Source organism: Rissa tridactyla, chromosome 12 (genome assembly GCF_028500815.1).
Source record: "Rissa tridactyla isolate bRisTri1 chromosome 12, bRisTri1.patW.cur.20221130, whole genome shotgun sequence".
In the NCBI taxonomy this organism is placed as follows: domain Eukaryota; kingdom Metazoa; phylum Chordata; class Aves; order Charadriiformes; family Laridae; genus Rissa; species Rissa tridactyla.
Window position 1 is genome coordinate 11,168,400 of NC_071477.1, and position 18,248 is coordinate 11,186,647.

Consider the following 18,248-nt stretch of genomic DNA (forward strand, 5'->3'; position numbering starts at 1 on the left):
GAAAATTGGTTTTTTGACAGTCACTGGTGAAAACTCTCTCTGACCTAGGAGCATCTGCATCAGTCAGAAACCCATCATTAGAAAGAAAATAAACTTGCCTCAGCTAACACAGTCATATGAATCTTCATTTTGCCTCCCTGGGAACACAGCTCCAGCAAACGAGAGAGGTCAAGAAAAATCTGATTTAGGAGAATACATTTCTGTTCCTCAAAGCTATTCCCCATATAATTCCTTTCTTTATTGCAGTAAAGGAAAGCAAAGAAACTGCCCTCCTACCATGTTTCAAGAGAACAGAGCCCTCTTAGTTCTTTGTACTCTCAGCCACGTTTGCTTATCACTTCCAGCTCAGACAGCCAGCTGCAATTCCCACCGGCTTTCCAGAGGAGATCAATTATCCCACCTAGGAACAATGCATCCAGGAACCACTTAATCACACTTTTCAGAGAAGTAAGAGGAGAACCCATCCCACCCCTGGCAGAGGGGCTGGCGAGGATGTCCTGGCAGTGTTCGAGGTTGGAATACCAAACGTTAGACTTGTTCTAATAAAGACATTTGGATTGTAAGACAATATTTTGCTTTCTTTGTTGAGCTGATAGTTACATGCCGCCTGCCTTCAGGGTAAAACAGCACTTGTATGGGTGCAATAGTTTGTTGGCAGAAATATTCTCTCTCCAGGAAAGCGCAATCAAAGCCGCCAACATATGCAATGATAGGACACAGACCTTTCAGAGAATTATACCCCTTCCCAGGAGGGTAAGCTATGTAAATATAAAAAGGAAAGAATTCTACTCTGCACGAAAGCAGATTCTTGCCCCACATTGCCAAGGGATTGAACTTAATCACTAATCCTCTGCATCTCGTAGCGGAGGCAGAACTCCAAGCCACAGGACTGTGCTGGTGTAGCAGGAATATTTCCCCAGAGACAGCAGCTCACAGAAGAGATAAAGTACATCACAGCTTTGGAGTGACAAGATTGCTATCGCAGCCTGTGCCTCATTACTATTTCCAACCTTCAGCACAGATCTATGATGCCTTTCCAGGATTAGCCTACTTCTAAAGCTAAAGAAAGTCTCTCTTAATTTACAGCCTGTTACTTATTTAATACCAGAATCACATTAATTGAGAGCGCCTTTGGACTATCACGGCATTTTAGCAGTAGAGTGTACTTGGAATACCACGTACGACTAGAGAGTGTACGGAGCAATGCCAAGTGTGGCACTTGGCTTAAACAGAGCACGTTTTAGGTATACAAACATTTTGGCCTCCTACCTAGAGGCACGCAATCTGACAGTATATATTGCCCCCTTTTTTAAATACTGGGGGTTTTTTGCCTCCAAAGATTCCCATGAATGGTCATCTTAATAAAATGATAATCTCCATATATGTCTTCAAATAATGGAAATACAAAAATGAGACTTGGAGACAAATCAGCCCCCAAAGTTCTAGGCTAAGGATCCCCTGCTTTGCATTCTGGTATAAAGCCTAAGCGCAGCAAAGCGTTTTATAACTTTTCTTGGGGTCAAAAAACATGTCTACAATACATTCTTTTAGGACACTGTAACTCAGATGAAATGAAAGAAAGCTTGTTACCAAAAGTACACACAAGCTTCTAAATATGTATTTTGATATAAGAATGACTGTTTCGCTACTTGCATCCTTTTCGACACCTCAGCACTATCCCCCCCCCCAACCAAAAAGCTATCTTGAAATAGGGAAGATGGACAGCGATTGTGCAACATTAAAGACTACTGGCTTATAATTTATTACCAGTAATGAGCCTCAGCTACTCACCCTGAATTATTCTTCTAAAGGTAAAGCGGTTAAAAGTAATGGGTATATGCTTCAGCTCAGAATAATGAGGACACTAAAAAAGTATATAAACAGCTACAGTATGTGCCAGCTATGCAGGCAGAGAGATCCGTTCTTCTCTAATTGAATGGGCAGTACACCTGCAGTATAGACAAGTGAGACAAACACAGCATCTATCATGCTGGAGGAAAATTAATAGGTATAAGAAGAACAGTGCATCCCACAAGTGATTACCCAGCTCCCTTTCAATGACTTACTTTCCCTCTGATCCATAGCTGTTCATGCTGTCCTCAATGGACTCATGGCTGGCTTGACGGACGGTCCGGCTGGGCATTTCGACAGCCAGCCCAGTTTCGGTGCTCCTTTGGATGGCTCCTTTCAGTCTCCGACCATCCCCATCTAGGAACAAAAGGGGAGAAAAGACAGTCAGCTATTGTTCCCAGAGCCTTTTGACATGACAGAGTCAAGGAGAAGCAGAGAAGGTCTTTCAGAAGATCAGCCTGGCATCTGGCAGCCAGGCAGTATTTTGCACTCACGCAGCGTTTCATTACTCAGCCCTGCTTCATCAGCAGCCCCCAGTCATCTCTGGAATAAACCCAGTGCTCCAGCAAGCCAGGGCTCAGCAGAAACTCAAAACATACATACCACCCTACCTACTGCAACCGTTTGTACCAATTAATTATGCATCGAGCGCAGGTGTGTGCAGGCACACAAGCTGGCTGTACAGGGAGCTACCCAGTTCGGGAACACAGAAGCAGTAGTCATGGGCAGAGCAGAGATGTATGGCTTGACCGTGCCTCGAAACGTTTCTCAAATCCCATGTTGCTGCCTCAGATGGTGTGGAGCAGCAAAGAGCCACAGCTCCTGGCGAGCTCAAGGGAGCAGAGGGGAGGAAAAGGCCAGGGAACGCCAGAGGTGTCATGAAAGCAGAAGCCGTCCCAGACGGGCCACAGGGGAATAGCTGGGCACAGCCAAAACGTTCCCTGGTGGCACCTGGAAAGGCACCAGCAGTGGAAAACCCTGGAGAAGACTATTCCCCTTCGTACGCGCCCTCGGCCACAGCGCAAAGGGAATTAAGTAGGTTCTGGTTCCTCCTGGGTGCAGTCTTCAGAGGCTCAGCCCTCTGAAATTAACAGCTGCTATTTTCATCCTCCATCTCCAGCAGCCTGTTTCCCAGAACAAACCATCTTATGTAATGAACATGTAATGAATACCATTACTATTAATTGCTTTAGCTAGTGTTAGGAGGCTCCAGATTTCATCCCACATACAGCACTCATCCTGAAACACATCTGCCACAAGTTTTCTGAACAAAGCAGAATTATCTAAATCATTTAAAGATGCCCGTCCATTAACCCGATTCAGACAACAAGCCTCTGACCCATGGCGCTCTCAGAAACCCTACAGTGTTTTGAGTACCACACCTGGAGAAGAACTGACTCAGCTACTGGGTCTAGAGAACTCAGGATGCCCAAATATTAAAGAAAACAAGTCCTTACCAACTACTTCGGAAACATGAAGATATCCGTAAGAACCTGTCTAAAATACATGGAATGTTGTTATTTGTGTAGCAAGCTGCTTGACCTAAAACACTTTTCTTTAGATCTTGGCGTGAACAGGCACTTTAAAAAAAAAAAATCAGTAGGATATCAGAAATGCTTCCTATCCTGCTTCTCAAATTATACCTACACTGAAATGCAGAGACAAAAACTCTCCTATAAATACAGCTATAAAGTCCCTTTTCCTCTGGTATCATGAGGTTTCCAACTGGGTAAATGTGTTGGCCCCAGGGCTCTGTACCAGCTGCTGTCCCCACATATGGCGCAGCATGTGTATGTGTGTCCCCATGGGCTAAGAGGACAGAATATGCATGTTCTGGGTTAACATTAACTACAGTGTGTATTGTTTGTGTGCCTAGAGCAATGCATGAAGCACATTGTATAAATCAGGAAGTTACACAAACGTAAAACATTTTTAACGTGCTTTCAAAATCCAAACCTTCAGGCAAGAATAATAATGTAGGCATCAATAAAAACAAAGCCTCGTGAAACAGTCTTACCTACTTCCCCAGCCACTGCAGAACCATCCCCTTCGACACACCTTCTACAAGCCTTCTACAGCTTGCTGAATCCTCTGATGCTGTTTTTAAGTACCTTTCAGAGAGCATCCCATAGCCTTGTGGGCAGACCTGATGGCCCATTTAATTTGTCTTGCATTCACCTCCACAAAAAATCTTTTAGTCATCTACATCCATCAATGCCCATCCCTCCTTCATGTGTGCTCTCTCAGAACATGCATCTTTCCGCACCTTTTAGGTTAGTCCTTATGAGAGCCTTGGAGGCAACCAGAGTCAAAGCAGTAAATGACATAAATGTAGGAAACAAATTAAAAATGCCCCGTTGCCCCACTATGCAACATCTGTTTTAAAATAAAAATCTCTTATTTCCCTGATCTAATGAGACACGCCTGGAGACATTCATACTTAGAAGACTGTCCATCCACATCTGGAAACAAACTGGAGGTTTGGGATAGAGCAAGGCTTTAGAGCAACCCAAGGTGCTTCCTGCTTTCTATCAGCCATCTCCTGATTCAGAGCTAATGACATAAAGCAGAAGGAACCAAAAACCAGGAAAGGCAGCACCACGGAAGATGGGCAGTTCCAGAGCACTGTACCAGAGACGTTCAGCTGACACAGGGCAAGTTCAGCTGCTGCACCACATGCACAGCTTTCCACTGATGGCTTTCTATGAGTGACTGGTTTTCTAGTATTCCTTATTGCTTTTACAGCTATAACACATGGATATTCTTATTTAAAATAAAAAAAGGAGAAACTCTGGAAAACAAGACGACAGGAATAGATGATGAGAATCCTTCGTTCCTCCTTCCTCTTCCAGACAGAGATGCACAGCAACTCCCGCATCTCACAAACCATCTCTCATTATTCTGGAGAAAGGTTTATCCAGCCTTTTTGCCCTCCAGTCTCTCTTTGCCAGAAGCTTCCCTCGAACAGAAGGGGAGGAAAGTCTTTTGCCAAAAAGGCAAGCTCACAAACTACAGTGGCCAGTCAAGACTGAAACAGGGTAAGACACTGGCATAAGTACCAGAAATGCCATCAGAAATGGGACGTAGGTTCCTAAATCGCTCAAACCCTTTAGTCAAACTTTACCCTTAGTCAGTACGTTACAAAAATAGAGTGTTTTAACCCCGTCACCTTGGAGAGAAAGGTAGATCAGAAATGGCACAACTGGAAAGGAAATAAATATGTACAAAGCTGCACTGCTTGCATGCAGACCAAAAACATTTTACAAGCCATAGCAACCTTCTCTGGCCAGCGTGGAGCATGGTATAGGGGCTGTGCCTCCTCTCCTACCTGACATCTTGTGCTTCGATATCTTTGCAAATCAAGAAGGGAGAGGATTTGCCTCTATGAGGGTGTTGCCTGGCAAAACCATTTATCTTAATTTAATTGTTAGCAGTATCTGGAACGAATAAAAGCAGTATTGACATTTTCTGCAGCGTCCCCAGATTTATTCCCTGCACCTTTTCCAATTAAGCAGTAAACGACAAAGGTTAAGCAGCCGGTCAAGCCTGCAATGCAACACACAGCTGAAGAGCAGATTCTGCTCCAAATGACCTTGGGAAGAAGACATTTTTTGACACCCAGCACCTCACAGACGCCAGGAACCAGAAGGGACCAGCAGCCACTATGCCAAGTTTTCTGTGTTGACAGGCGCTTCGATTTCCCTCTGTTCAGCCAAATAATTTACGTTTGGCTAAGGGGTATCTTCTAAAAAGCTATCCACTCCGGATTTGAAGATAGCAAGAGATGAAGAATCTGCCGTTTGCCTGTGCAGTTGATTTTACTACCTGACATTTAGAGATGTGACTTAAGTTTGTCTGGTTTCAGCTTTCAGCCATCAGTTTTTTTAATGTCCTTTTCCACCACGAGAGCTGCTTTGTGTTCTCGCTATAAAGACTCTTCTGCAGCATAATCAAGTCATCTCTTCCTCTTTTTTGACAAGTTAAACAGACTGAGCTCTTTATGTTTCTCATGCTCTGGCATTTTTTTCTCCTGCCCTTGAATCTTTTTAATGACCTCCCCAGGTTTTAAACGCCCTTTTGAGAACAGGTACAGCAGAACCGGAGACTGCATTTTAGTGCAAAAACACGTACAGAGGTAGAAATCAGCTTGTACTCTCATCTTCACTGCTTCTGCTTGCATCTCCCAAGAACACAGTAAATTCTTGGTACAGCTTCACACCTCACCTGGACACTGTGCAGTCCCTGCCTGTCCTGCTGGTATGACCTTGTAGAACATTATATTAAGAAATATGTAAGAAAACACACTTTATTTGAAGGGAGAGAGCAAAAAGTCCAGACAGCTCTATATAACTCGCCCAATCTCAGTACCATTTACTATCCTGCTAATGTGCATATCACCTGTGAATTTAGTAAGGTTTAAACTCATGCTTGCTCCAAATCAAATGAAAAAGCTGAACAGCACCAGGCCCTCAAAAGAGCTTCCTGCCTTTGAGGCTTTTCCTTGATAACTGCTTTTTGAGATGTAAAGTAAGTTTCTTATCTATTCATCACTATCAGATTTTTTAGGGTCATGTTGTTCTAGGACAAAACCCTTACATGCTTATCACATTTACCCAGATACCTGCTTCTACTAAAACTCGGGAGAAAAAAAAATATCTGACAAGACCCATTTTCCCTAAATCCTTCTTGACTGGCATTAATTATATTCCCATAATTTTGTTCTTTATTAATTGGATCTTATTATATTTCCCCTAATGCTGTCTGGGAGTGACATCAGACCAAGTAACCAAAAGTTCCTTCCAGACAACCCAGTAATGGGTGAAGAGGAGTAAGGTGACAGCGCAGGACCTGCACAGAGCAGAGCATCCTTCAGAGAGCTCCCTTCCCTAAATATAGTTCCAGCTGTCAACTGCATCAAGGGGCAGCTCTTCTCAAGGATCATGCAGCCTCTGTGGCAGAACTGCCAGCCACTAAGAACTGTATTTGCCTTAATCTTGGGGTGGGAAGCAAGTAAATAAATAAATAAATGAGCAGCAGCATCCCCTACTCTCCCCCAAGGAAAGAGTTACCGTTTCTCATGTGCTTTTCTACGTCAGTCTAAGGCACAACGCTTCAAAGCCCTTCCTCTGCTGCTGACAGGTCTCTCCATGCTCACAGGACATCAAGTCTTGACAAAAAACCTACACAAATTCTGCAATAGCTCATCGCAGGCTCATGATTCAATAATTATTACTACTACACAGAATTACTCTACAATAGATGTTTATCGAGTTGATATTTCTGAGGGACGGCGCACGTCCCTTTCACTATCTCCTCTCTTGTCACTACCTTTTCCCCCACCCAAGCGTTTCGTACCTTCCTTCTCTTTCCAGTTTGGTTTCAATTTTCTTCTCCATGTTTGCTCAGTTTGCTGGATGCTACCAACACAAAAAGAAACCAGCATGACACATGTGCTATGGACCCTCCTGTACTTTTGAATTAATTGATATTGATTTAACCCTGAAATGAGGAATTGACTGATTCACACTCAATCAGCTTTGCTCCTAAATTAACCAACTGCTTCCAAGCACAGCACACATTGGTATCCAAAGCACATAGCCAGGCAGCACCAATACAGGCCACCTGATACACACCAAGGGTCCGGCAAAACAGCCTGGTTTGCTTTTCTTGCTTCCCAAACGTCACCTTGCGGTGCAAGGGGAAAATCAGGAAGGGAAATTGTTTGAATGCTTACTTTCATTTGTTCCTATTGCAAAGCATTTTGTATTTTCCAGGAAAGACTAGTTCAAGCTTGAGCGAAGAGATTGCATTTCTATTGCTTTTCTTACGCAAGCCAAGCAGAACGCATCGATTTGCATCCGTATATGCTTCAGGGTATCGACCTGGGCAGACCCTGGTCTCCAGCTTCACACCTGGGATCCTCAGCAAGTGAATTATCTGCTTTCCTCCAAAATGAGGTCTAAATACAAACCAGCACTTAGGAAGGATGGAGAATTGACAATCCCAGTGGGGAAACTGAGAAAAACCCACTGGATGGAGTCATGTACCCTTCAGAGAGTGTTGTACATCATGTAGAGGCAGAGATGAGGGGGATGAACAACTGTGACAGCAGAGTGCATCTGCAGTCAGCATCCAGGGATGGACATGGGTGGAACATGGCTGGGTGGGACAGGACCTGCCTGCCTGCAGAAGAGACATGCCCTGAGCTATGCAGCAGTTTATGACAAATCTGCCTGCTCTATCCTTGGCTCCAACATGGACTCGCAAGCCCTTTCATTTCCCACATCCATAAACTTCTCTCTTAAGGTGAAATACAATGAGTTGCTTCTTGCTTTCTTCTCCATGAAGGTTTGCCCCAGAAAAAAAAAAAAAAAAAAAAAAAAAGATGATGCAAGTCAATTTGGGGCTGAAAATGAACAAGGAAAACACCAAGTACCCATCTGGATATTATCACCTGCTGAGATTAGGAAGAAGGTCCCTAAGTCCAACAACTGGTCTTCAGCATGTCCGTGGCATGCAGCAAAAGCAGCAGTGGGAGTCTCAGCTCAGCACCCTGTGAGACTCTGCTGCAGCGCTGACTATTTTACCTACTTCTTATTTTCAAATACTCTGAGAAAGAGCCAACGTGTTAGCTTCAAACTTTGTCACTGCATTGTTGTTCCTAATGGGTTTAAAAATAAAAGATTTCTTTCTGTTTAGTCAGATGCTGAATCCCTACAGACATGTGCTAAGATTCGTGTGCCATGAATCAGTTCTGAGATGAATAAAAAATCCCATTGTTCGGCTTGAAAGGGGAAAAAAAGAGAAGTCTTCCCACAGCCTTACAAGAATATCCAACACCTGTGACAGCCTGGCACATGCTGTGCAGAGCGGCTGTCGGGGTGGGCATCGCAGGCCCTTTTACATCGATATCTGTGTTTGGAGCAAGCCACGCTGCTCTCCTAAGGGGATGCTACTGCTGAGGAAAAAAAATAATATATAAATACTGGATTGTCATTTCAGAATGCAGTTTAACGAGATGAACTCAATCTCATCATGCCTAGCAAGCTCTGACATCCCGCCAAGTATTCCCTACATCGACATCCTAATGGAGTGTGAATTATGAGCACCTAAAGAGAGGCAGTTTGTACTGTGCTCCAGAACACGCCAGGCTATCATCGCAGCCTGAACAATCCACGAGAAATGACGGAAAATGACTGGGGATAAACAGGGGCACTAATCAGGCTGTTTGCTTTGCTCCCCTTGTCCTAGTTTCAGACTCTACTAAAATCACACCCTTTCTTTCCAAATTAAGCAGAAAATCTTCTGTGGGATGGGGAAAAAAATAATTCAACATGTTAGTGCTTAATCTGTGCAGATTAAGTACATCCACTGGGCCGGGAAAGGTCAGTCAACTCTTCTTGTGAGAGCCAGAAACGTTAGTAACTATTTGTATTGCTGTGACAGCTACAGCCCCCAGCTGAACGCAGAGCAGGGCCAGGACACCCTACCTGCACGGGCAGCCTGCGAAGATGCCAGCAAGACGCCTCCTCTGAACTCCCACCTGTAACACAGCCACGGGCACGTCCCACTGCTCCTGGGTCACGATGTGGTATTTTAGTACATGTAGCTTTCTCTCATCCTGGTGCTCAACCCTGCCTTTCCTCATCCACACCTACCAGCAGTGGTCGCACCCATCCCCAGACGTGTGCACATCAAACCAACTTCCCCCTGAATCCATAAGGTTTTTTCCTTCCTCCTCACCATTCAAGGAGGACCAAAAAATCATCGACAGGGTTATTTTTATTAAGTAGGCACCTGGCAGCAGTCTCAGAGTCTGTCTTCCCTTCTTTACCCACCGAGCACGGGATGCACCACAGAAAACTTCCTCTGGCCCACAGGAGGACGACTCACTACATACCTGTGCACGGCCCGGGAGCTCTGCAAGCCTTCATAAAGCAACAGCCCTATTTTTAAGGCCTAACAGGAGCTTAATTTAGGCAGGACAAAGCTAAACTTCTTCCTCTTTCTTCCTATAAATGCTAAAAATGGAACACAGACCTGAGGCTGCCCCGCACAGCCTGTCCTTCCCTCCCACCCACCCCCGTGAGACAACCTCGGGAGAAGAGCGTTTCCCCCTTTCCACCTCTCCCACCCCAGCGGTGTGGGCAGGGGAAGCACCAAACCCCACACACGGGTTTTTAGGCTTGCCTGCACTTCCTAACAACCAGCAACCCAGCTCAGATCCCAACTCCTCAGCCACTTCAAAGCAGCATTTTCTCCCCCAGGCTGGACTGAGCTGCAGTTTATTTTAAATCCAGCTATTTGTCCGTATTTAAGCAGGTCTTCACCCCCAGTCAGATGTTATCACCTCTTGTAGGTTGGGTGGAACACTGGTAAATCATTGATTTTGCTTCCTATTTTCTTGAGATCCATTTTGATGTTTTAAACTAGAAAAGTGTGATATACTTTCTCTTTTCCTTTTGAGGTTAAAAACAAACAGTTCCCATGATACTATTTTTAATTTTGACCTTTTTGACAATCCATCTATATTAAAAAATTAAACAGCCAAAATTTTCATTTAAAAATGTCTAAAGAAAAAGTTCTGCAATTAACATGTAGCCAGGAAAATTAGTTTTGAGATTTTTTCCTTCACCTAAAAAATGAGAAAGCTAAGAAATTAAAAGGTAAACATATATAATTCCACTGACAATAACTTTTAAACAGATTTTTGACTGCCATAAAAAAATTGTTCAGCTTTTCACCATAAAAAAGTTACAGTACCATGACACTACAAAAACGTTTGTCTCTTTCAGAGCATTTCATGGGAACTACTTTGCAGCTAGATGCAACTCTTCAGCATTCTTTCCATGTCTCTATTTTGTTTGCAGCAGCAGGATCCAAATAGCTTCATCTGATGGCTGCTTCTGCATTTTTATTTTTATAAGAAAACGGAACACGCTGCCCCCTTCTCTTCCCCCAGTCTTCCATGCTTTGCAGGCAAGAGTCTGATTAAATGAAGTGTCCATATGCATACAGAAAATTCACTGCTGGAATATTTCTTCAGCAGCCTGCCAATGAAACCCAAACACTGCCCCATCCGCAGGGACTGCTGATTTTAATTGATTTTATTTAAACTACTATGTTATAATATTTATTAGAAAGCTGGGGAAAATGTCAGACACAGCATCACCAACCAGCAGTGCTTTAAGACAAAGTGTTCTCAGTTCAAAACTCTTAAACTTTGCCAACTATGAAGATCTGGGCATCATGAAAACATGCAAAGCCCAAAGCAGGTGGCTAGTTTGTCTGCCAGGGCCAGCCCAGGGCTTTCTTCTTGTTATTTCACAAGGAAGACCAGAGGTGGAGCCGATCTGCATCCCCGTGGCTGGCAGTCCTCCAGCTGACCAACATAAGTTATGAAGGCCAGGTCAGGATCTCTACTTAATTACTAGAGAGTTGAACTGGAGCACTCTGTCCTAATTCTGCCGTCCATCTCACACTATTAATAACTCTGAGGATGTTGCTTAAGTCCAGGATCTGAAATATGAATGAGCCTGAGCTGCAGAAAACCTCTCAATTTAGAGGAGAATCACAAAAATGAAGTGACTTCACAAAAATAAAGCAGCTAGAAAGCATCACTGTAAGAGAAGGATGGCATGAGCTGAAAGATTTGCCCTGCCGAAGCGTTACTAAGCCAGGAAGCTTTGCAGGAGGCTGTTCTGCTCTTCCTGAGCCCGCTGGACCTGCCTGCTCCATAATGATACCTCCTGGAAGGGCCCAGCGTCCTGCTCTTCGCTCTGTAACTCCTGGGAAGAAAGCAGTGGGCGAAATAACATAAGCAGCCGGTTTGCAAGCTGTGTTTTCCCCTTGCAGAAGGGGACTCAGGTCATGAGCCTCCTGAAGCCACTGAAACTTCTCAGTGGAGCTTCCACACCTTTCCACCCAGGGGATTTATAGCGGTCAGCTCCAGGGTTTTGCTTGAACTCAGCTGAGATTATACATCAGACCTTTCCTTCTGGGGGCACAAGTTTGGGTCTTTCTCTCTACCGAGAGACATCTTTTCACAGCATTTGTAGAGTCTGCACGTGTTCCACTTCTTACCAAATCTGGCTGAAACTGGAAAGTATGTGCTATAGGAATATTGGAGAAAGGGGAGAGGGTGAGGACAGGGCTCTGGCTTTAGAAATAACTGACTCCCTCAAATTCACAGCTAACGCAGGTAAAGTTTAATTTTGGTCCAGACGAAATTCAACAGGAAAGAGCAAACCTACTAACAAGATATTTCCCTTTTCTTCTGTCCCATTGATGCTCTTCTAGGAGCAAGCAGCTTTGTCAAGGCCACATGTATATGAATACAGAGAGCGAGCAACCGTCTTGGCACAGTGAATGAGTCATGCAACCTTTTGTTCATTCGTTATAAACACAATTAAAAACACAGCCACATTTCTTTAACAGGCATGAAGCCACAGAACCCTGGAGTCATTCATAAACAAGAATCATGGTGCAGAATCATGCTTAGAATAGCATTTGATTTGTGTTTAGCTTGGGTTGTAATTACTTCATCATATTTTCCTTAAGGAAATGAATGATCAAATTCACAAGGAGTTGACTTTAATTATACACACTGCTTAATAACTTGAGTCCATTTGGAAGCAATTATTTGATCCACTGTGGAAGCAGAGAGGGGGAAATGATGGTCTGGTTTCCAGAGAAGTCAAACAATTTCAGGCATTCAGCTTCCAGTTCCAGGCAATTTCACCAGATGATACAGTTATCTGTGTCAGCCTTTCCCCAAAGGTGCTTTCATGTAATACCTGTAGCCAATGCTAAAGGAAGCAAGCCAGCCAGCACATTTCCCCCCCCCTAATTCTACACTTTGCTTTGACTCACACAGAAACATCCTTTGAAAGGTCCATGGCCGTGCAGCACCCATTGTGCCAGGCAACTACCGCATCCCATCATAGGGGCACCAACGGGAACCATTTTCTTCACAAGTACTACAAAGAACACTACGAAGACCTCTGCTTGCAGCATCCCCGCAATGCTGAAGTGGCAAGCATGGAGGGTGGTTGCCTTTCCCAAAAGCCTGGGGAAGAGCCCAGCGCTTTCTGGCAGGCAGAAAGAGGATCTGTCACAGCAGCATCCCAACTTGCTCACCAGCTCTTCCAACTCATGAACAAGAGCTCTGCTCTTGCAAATGCATCCACTGTACACACACTGGTTCTCTCATACGGATCCCTTGCCAGGACCTGGGATCACTTTAAATACAGCCCAAGTGGCTGGTTCTGCTTGGGTGGAGTGAAAGGAGAGCACCCTGCCCCTCGTGACCGTGATAATTTGGCTGCCAGCATCTCTGGACAGTTGGAAGAGAGGGTCAGGCTTCAGTGCCCAGAAGCAGGACAGGAGCAGCAGGACCTTACGATATAAAGTGATTCATGGTGACTAAGAAATCAAAGTGGTCAAAACACTGGGTTTCATCTCATAGCAAACAGCCCTGCCAATCATACAGCATAAATATCTTCAACTGGTGACAAGTCGAGCCATTAAACATGGAAAACACCATCCAATACCAAAAACAGAAGCACTGAAATATAACCAGCAGCCTCCTAACAAAAACAAATCAACAAAAATACAAACAAACAAACCACATTCAAGCAAAACTTTTCACAGCCTAAACCCTGAAGAGATGCACACAGGCTTTCATCTGAGTGATAAACTCTCCAACATCTGTCTTCTGCGTGCACAAAAGCAGCACTCCGATATAAAACCACCCCAAATTATTTGAAGTCCACGGGGAAATTCAGTTCACCTTTTGTCTAAGTAGAGTATTGGGCTTCCAACGGAGGAAAAAAAGCCCTTTGGACAGAGCTGGAATATAGACATAACATCTTCATCTCTGCTGAAAGATACTGGAGAGCATGGGAAACCAAGCAAAATATCATGCCTGTCTGAAGATTACTGAGGATTAGATTGAAAAAAAAAAAAAAAAAAAAAAAAAAAAAAAAAAAAAAGAAAAAAGCCATCAATGGAGCAGATTAATATGTTTTAGGAACAATACCAAGATCTAGTTTTCTCAATTACTAAGCATTGGATGCAGGAAGAATTGGTGAATTGGTCCTCTGTCAAGAAGAGACATGCTACGGTGTTCAATATTGTATTGAACGGAATTTGTGTTAATCACTCATAGTGTAAAACGGTGGCACACCCAGCTTCATGAGAAACAGATGGCTGCTTATAGCATCGCTACCCTGTGGCACATACACGGCAGCAAATTGAACCAAAATCCCGTGATTTGTGCCAAATATTTCTAAATGCATTTTGTAGAAGGAGCAGGGATGAGCAAAATGCTTTAGAGCACCTTGGTGATTCCTGTCTCTCTCCTATGAGACCAAAAAAGAGAAGAGATGAAGGAGAAATAAAAGAGAAGTGGGGACTTCTGATACAGCCAGTATCAGTCTTGCACACAACACTGCCAGTTCAGGAAGATCAAACATGCAGAAAATGCAGTAGAGAGCAGCATGTATCTTTATTTAGGTGAAAAATAGTTTTAACACAACTAAAAAAAAATAATGTCTGATGGGAACCTCTTTATAAGATGTGCAGGCAACGACTGACCAACAGGAATGAAACAAGGTCAGAAGAGGACACTGTGCATTAACCTTGCTTATGAAGCACCTGCGTCTGCGTAACTTGCTGCTTCCTATACCTGCAGTTAACTTTTACATTTCTATTCTCATACTTAAAGACGAGGCTGATGTAAGGAGGCCTTGGGTTTTCTTGAGATGGTGCTGGCGAGGTCAGAGAAGTTCATTTCAGACATAGCACATTTCCCTTCCATCACCAACTGCTCCATTTCACTCCGATTTGTACAATAACTGCACTAGTGACCTGCGCGCGTACAGCCAACTACCCCACGTTATCAGTACGAGGGAGGAGCTGTGCCACAGGGCTCCAGCCTTCACATTTATTTCAACATGGGAGAAAACCCAAGGAGATAGGACACACAATTTTGAAAGCGGACTTTAGAGAGAGACCCTCAGTCCCAACCCATTCACAGTCTCCAATCACGAGCCTAAATTACAAAGCAAGCTCAGGAGTGAAATAACGCCCTTTCCTCCTCCTTCTCCTGCCTGTGGAGCCACAAGTTCAGGGCTCTGTTTCCTTGGCAACAAAAAAGAGCATCACAACAGCCTCCTCGCTAGCAAATGACATACAAAATTGTGTCATTTTTTTCTGTCCGGTATCTTTTATCATTAGGGAATAAGCCTGAACTCAGAACTCGCTACTCAGCAAAGATGGAAATAGATATCCATTATTGCTATTTAAAACGTAAGTATCTTTGGAGCCTTTAAGCTTGTCCAGAGATAGGAAGTGAGTAAGGGATTTTAATTTATTAAGTTAAAAAAAAAAAACAAACTTGCTGAAGTTCACCTTTGAAGACAAATTATAGAACTTGTGGAGTTTGGGGAAAAAAATGCAGCTCATAAATTTAAGATCTGTATTTTAGATTCTGTTAATATTCACTTTTGAAAAGCATTAGAAATGAAGATTACAAATTTAATAATGTAACACAGGGGATGAATTATTCTCCTCCCCATATAAAAAGGCAATTTGTTCTTGCCTATAAATTGACTTTCTATTACTGTCATTAAACCAGCATAATGTGCTAAAATTAGGGTCTGCCCCACCACAGCTCTGTGGCAACCCACAGCCAAGAACTCATCATGCCACCAGTTGAGAAGACATCCTAATGAGGCAAGAGGGGCACCAGACACTGTTCCTGCCAAGGAGTGGATATCTGCAGGACTTTGTGATGCTGATGGACATTAACACAGGTTCAAAAAGCGACTGGACAAAATTAACGAGGAAAAGAAAGCCAGGAGCAGAGGAAGTCCCCAAGCCAGGAGTCAGTGGAGGCTGGGCCAGCATCCTGAAGAAGCACCCCAATAAATCTGGGCAGCTACTACTCGCAGGGTTGCGAAGTGAGCACTCATAAAAGAGGCCAAACTCACGGCTGGCAGAAGTGGGGCTCTCTAGGAAGAAGCCATGCTTCTGCTTTCAGGTTTTACCATCTCCCATTTAGCTGTGCATTACACATGGATGGTAGTAAACCCATACTGCTGGTGATCAGAAGGTCAGGCTGATGCCTTGTCCCAGCACTCATCTCCCTCACAGGTTTCCTCCACGGTATTGGATTATCCTACCATCTCCCTGACTTTATCCAGACACAAGAACCTCTTACTCCTTCCATTTTGGCACAACAGAGAGAAGTGAGATCACAGTCCTCAGACTGCAGTAGTATCCCATTCACTTCCCAAGCTCCTTCCAAGTTTCCCTCTCTACAGCTTGTGCAATAGGTTTACTGGATGTCCTTCACAGTCTCCCTGCTCCACCTGTGCCCAGCCCACCAGGGCAGGCCCTGTCCTCCCATAGAGCATCTGCTCCTCCACTCTCACTCAACATGCTCATGTTTAACTCCATGTGTGCATGGAGCATCAGGGATGACACCGCAATGCCCACTTGAGAACTTGCCTAGCAGCACCAGCATTAAAACCTATATTCAGTGGTCACCTCAAGTAGGCAACTACATATAAACAGCTCCATCGGAAAAATGTTAAAATTGTACTGTCAGGTCTTTACTGTCCCATGTCCCACAGCTCTTCTTCCATCTCTAAGTCACTGATGGGCTATGACACATTTCAGTAACAGAAACCTCTTTGCCACTTCTCGGCACTGGCACTATTCCTCCCCTTCACCAGCAACGCACCTACACAGCTACACAGTAATTCTGTCATTTGCCTTTTTTTTTTTTTTTTTAACCTGTTTCACCCATACTTTATGCAGCAGGCAGCTAGAAGACTTGCTCACATCTGAGTTACTTTCAGAAGAAAACTGGGCAAATAGCACTGGGGGAGTGATTTTATAGCATCTGCTGATGGATCTTGCCCTTTCTTAGCTCACAAATTGTCCAGAGTTTTAAAAGAAAATAAGCTGGTAGTAGTTGAAGATTACCAAAGAGTAACACTGGACAGTGCACCCGGAAGGTGCTCTGTCCCTGAGCAAGCAGGTTGGCATGCCAGGCCAGCACAAGACCTTCAAGCACTAATGGGTGGCTTTGATGAGATGTGCCCCTTGTGCCATGACAGGTCGGTCTTAGACTGATGGGTGACTCTAACTGCAGTCATCAATATTTGCTTAAAAACCTCCTATTTACCCAGCTATTCATTTGAAGAAGCTTAATGGCTGGAAATGAACATGAAGGGGACTTGTGATAACCAAAGCGAATCCACTTGCGAGTCTGACACGTGCACAGAAAGCACTTTGCAGTCTCTACCGAAGCCTGGCCTGAGTCTCCCGCTGAAGCAATTTCTAGGTCATAACACGTGCAGATGTTTGGAGGTCTGTGCTTTGTCCTTGGCCTAATTTGGAGAAAGACATTATCTTTTGCTTCTGCTCTGATTGCACATTTCGATCTGAGAAACCATAAGGCTGCACTTATTTTGAAGTCACTACTAAATTTCAGTCCTCTGTATCTGCTAGTACATCCTTCTGGTACCCTGTAGGCCATATTCCTGCTCGAAGTGTCCTCCTGTTGTAGCCATTCTCCTTAGAAATTTCACTTTGCCAAGCATGACTTGGCCCTTCTGAATGTTACACAACGTTTGTCTCTTTCACGTATTTTCTGCTACAGATATGCGACTTTTCCCCCTGTATTTTACCGTTGTGTAAAACAGCTTTCCCTTTCAACAGTCCCCCCTCCTTTGCACAGCTGCTTAATGAATTCGAAGTGTGACATTTTGTTTTCCACAGTGAGGTATAAGAGAAGCTGTAAACCATCACTGTGAGATGAACTAGAAAACACAGAAGGCAGCAAGCCCTTCCCACCAGTCAGCCACAGCTCTGTCAACAGCACCCACTATACATTGCAAGGCTCAGCTTCTATTCAACTAATTAACAAACGTCACTAAACAAATCAAAAGGTCAACTTTAGGAGGCATATACAAGCTGCTATACATAATGCAGTTTCACAAACCCCAAAGAGATTCTTTCCTTATTTTTGATACTCGATGTGCTATCCCTACCCAGCCACTTGGATGCTTTGCTCAACAAAACGGTTCCAGGATCCAAGTGGATTTAAAGCCTAGAAAGACTTTCCAGAGCACTGTACAAATCCCTCTGATGTCGCCCACACAGGAGGCTACAAATTGGCACCAGTAGTTGTCAACATTTTGTTTTGATCTTCTGGCAAACAAATCCACCCTCTGAAATGCTTGCAGGATGCAGAGATAAAAAGCCGTAATGAATAAAGACCAAAGAAGTTTGAAGGGTTTATTTTTACCAAGTAATCAATACCTTCTGGCAGTCTTCCTCCAGCTCTAATAATACCAGTGAGGACAGTAACCCTTGGCAGGTTT

At 44.0% G+C, this 18,248-nt stretch overlaps 1 protein-coding gene across 4 annotated transcripts in view; it reads right to left on the reverse strand.

Moving 5' to 3' along the window:
- Positions 1-18,248, reverse strand: part of RIMS4 (regulating synaptic membrane exocytosis 4) — a 59,865-nt gene that overhangs the window by 22,529 nt on the left and 19,088 nt on the right. For all 4 annotated transcript variants that reach the window (XM_054218735.1, XM_054218733.1, XM_054218736.1 and 1 more), the window contains exon 2: positions 2,067-2,208. In XM_054218735.1, the coding sequence (XP_054074710.1) occupies positions 2,067-2,208 (142 nt within the window). The remainder of the gene's footprint in view (positions 1-2,066; positions 2,209-18,248) is intronic.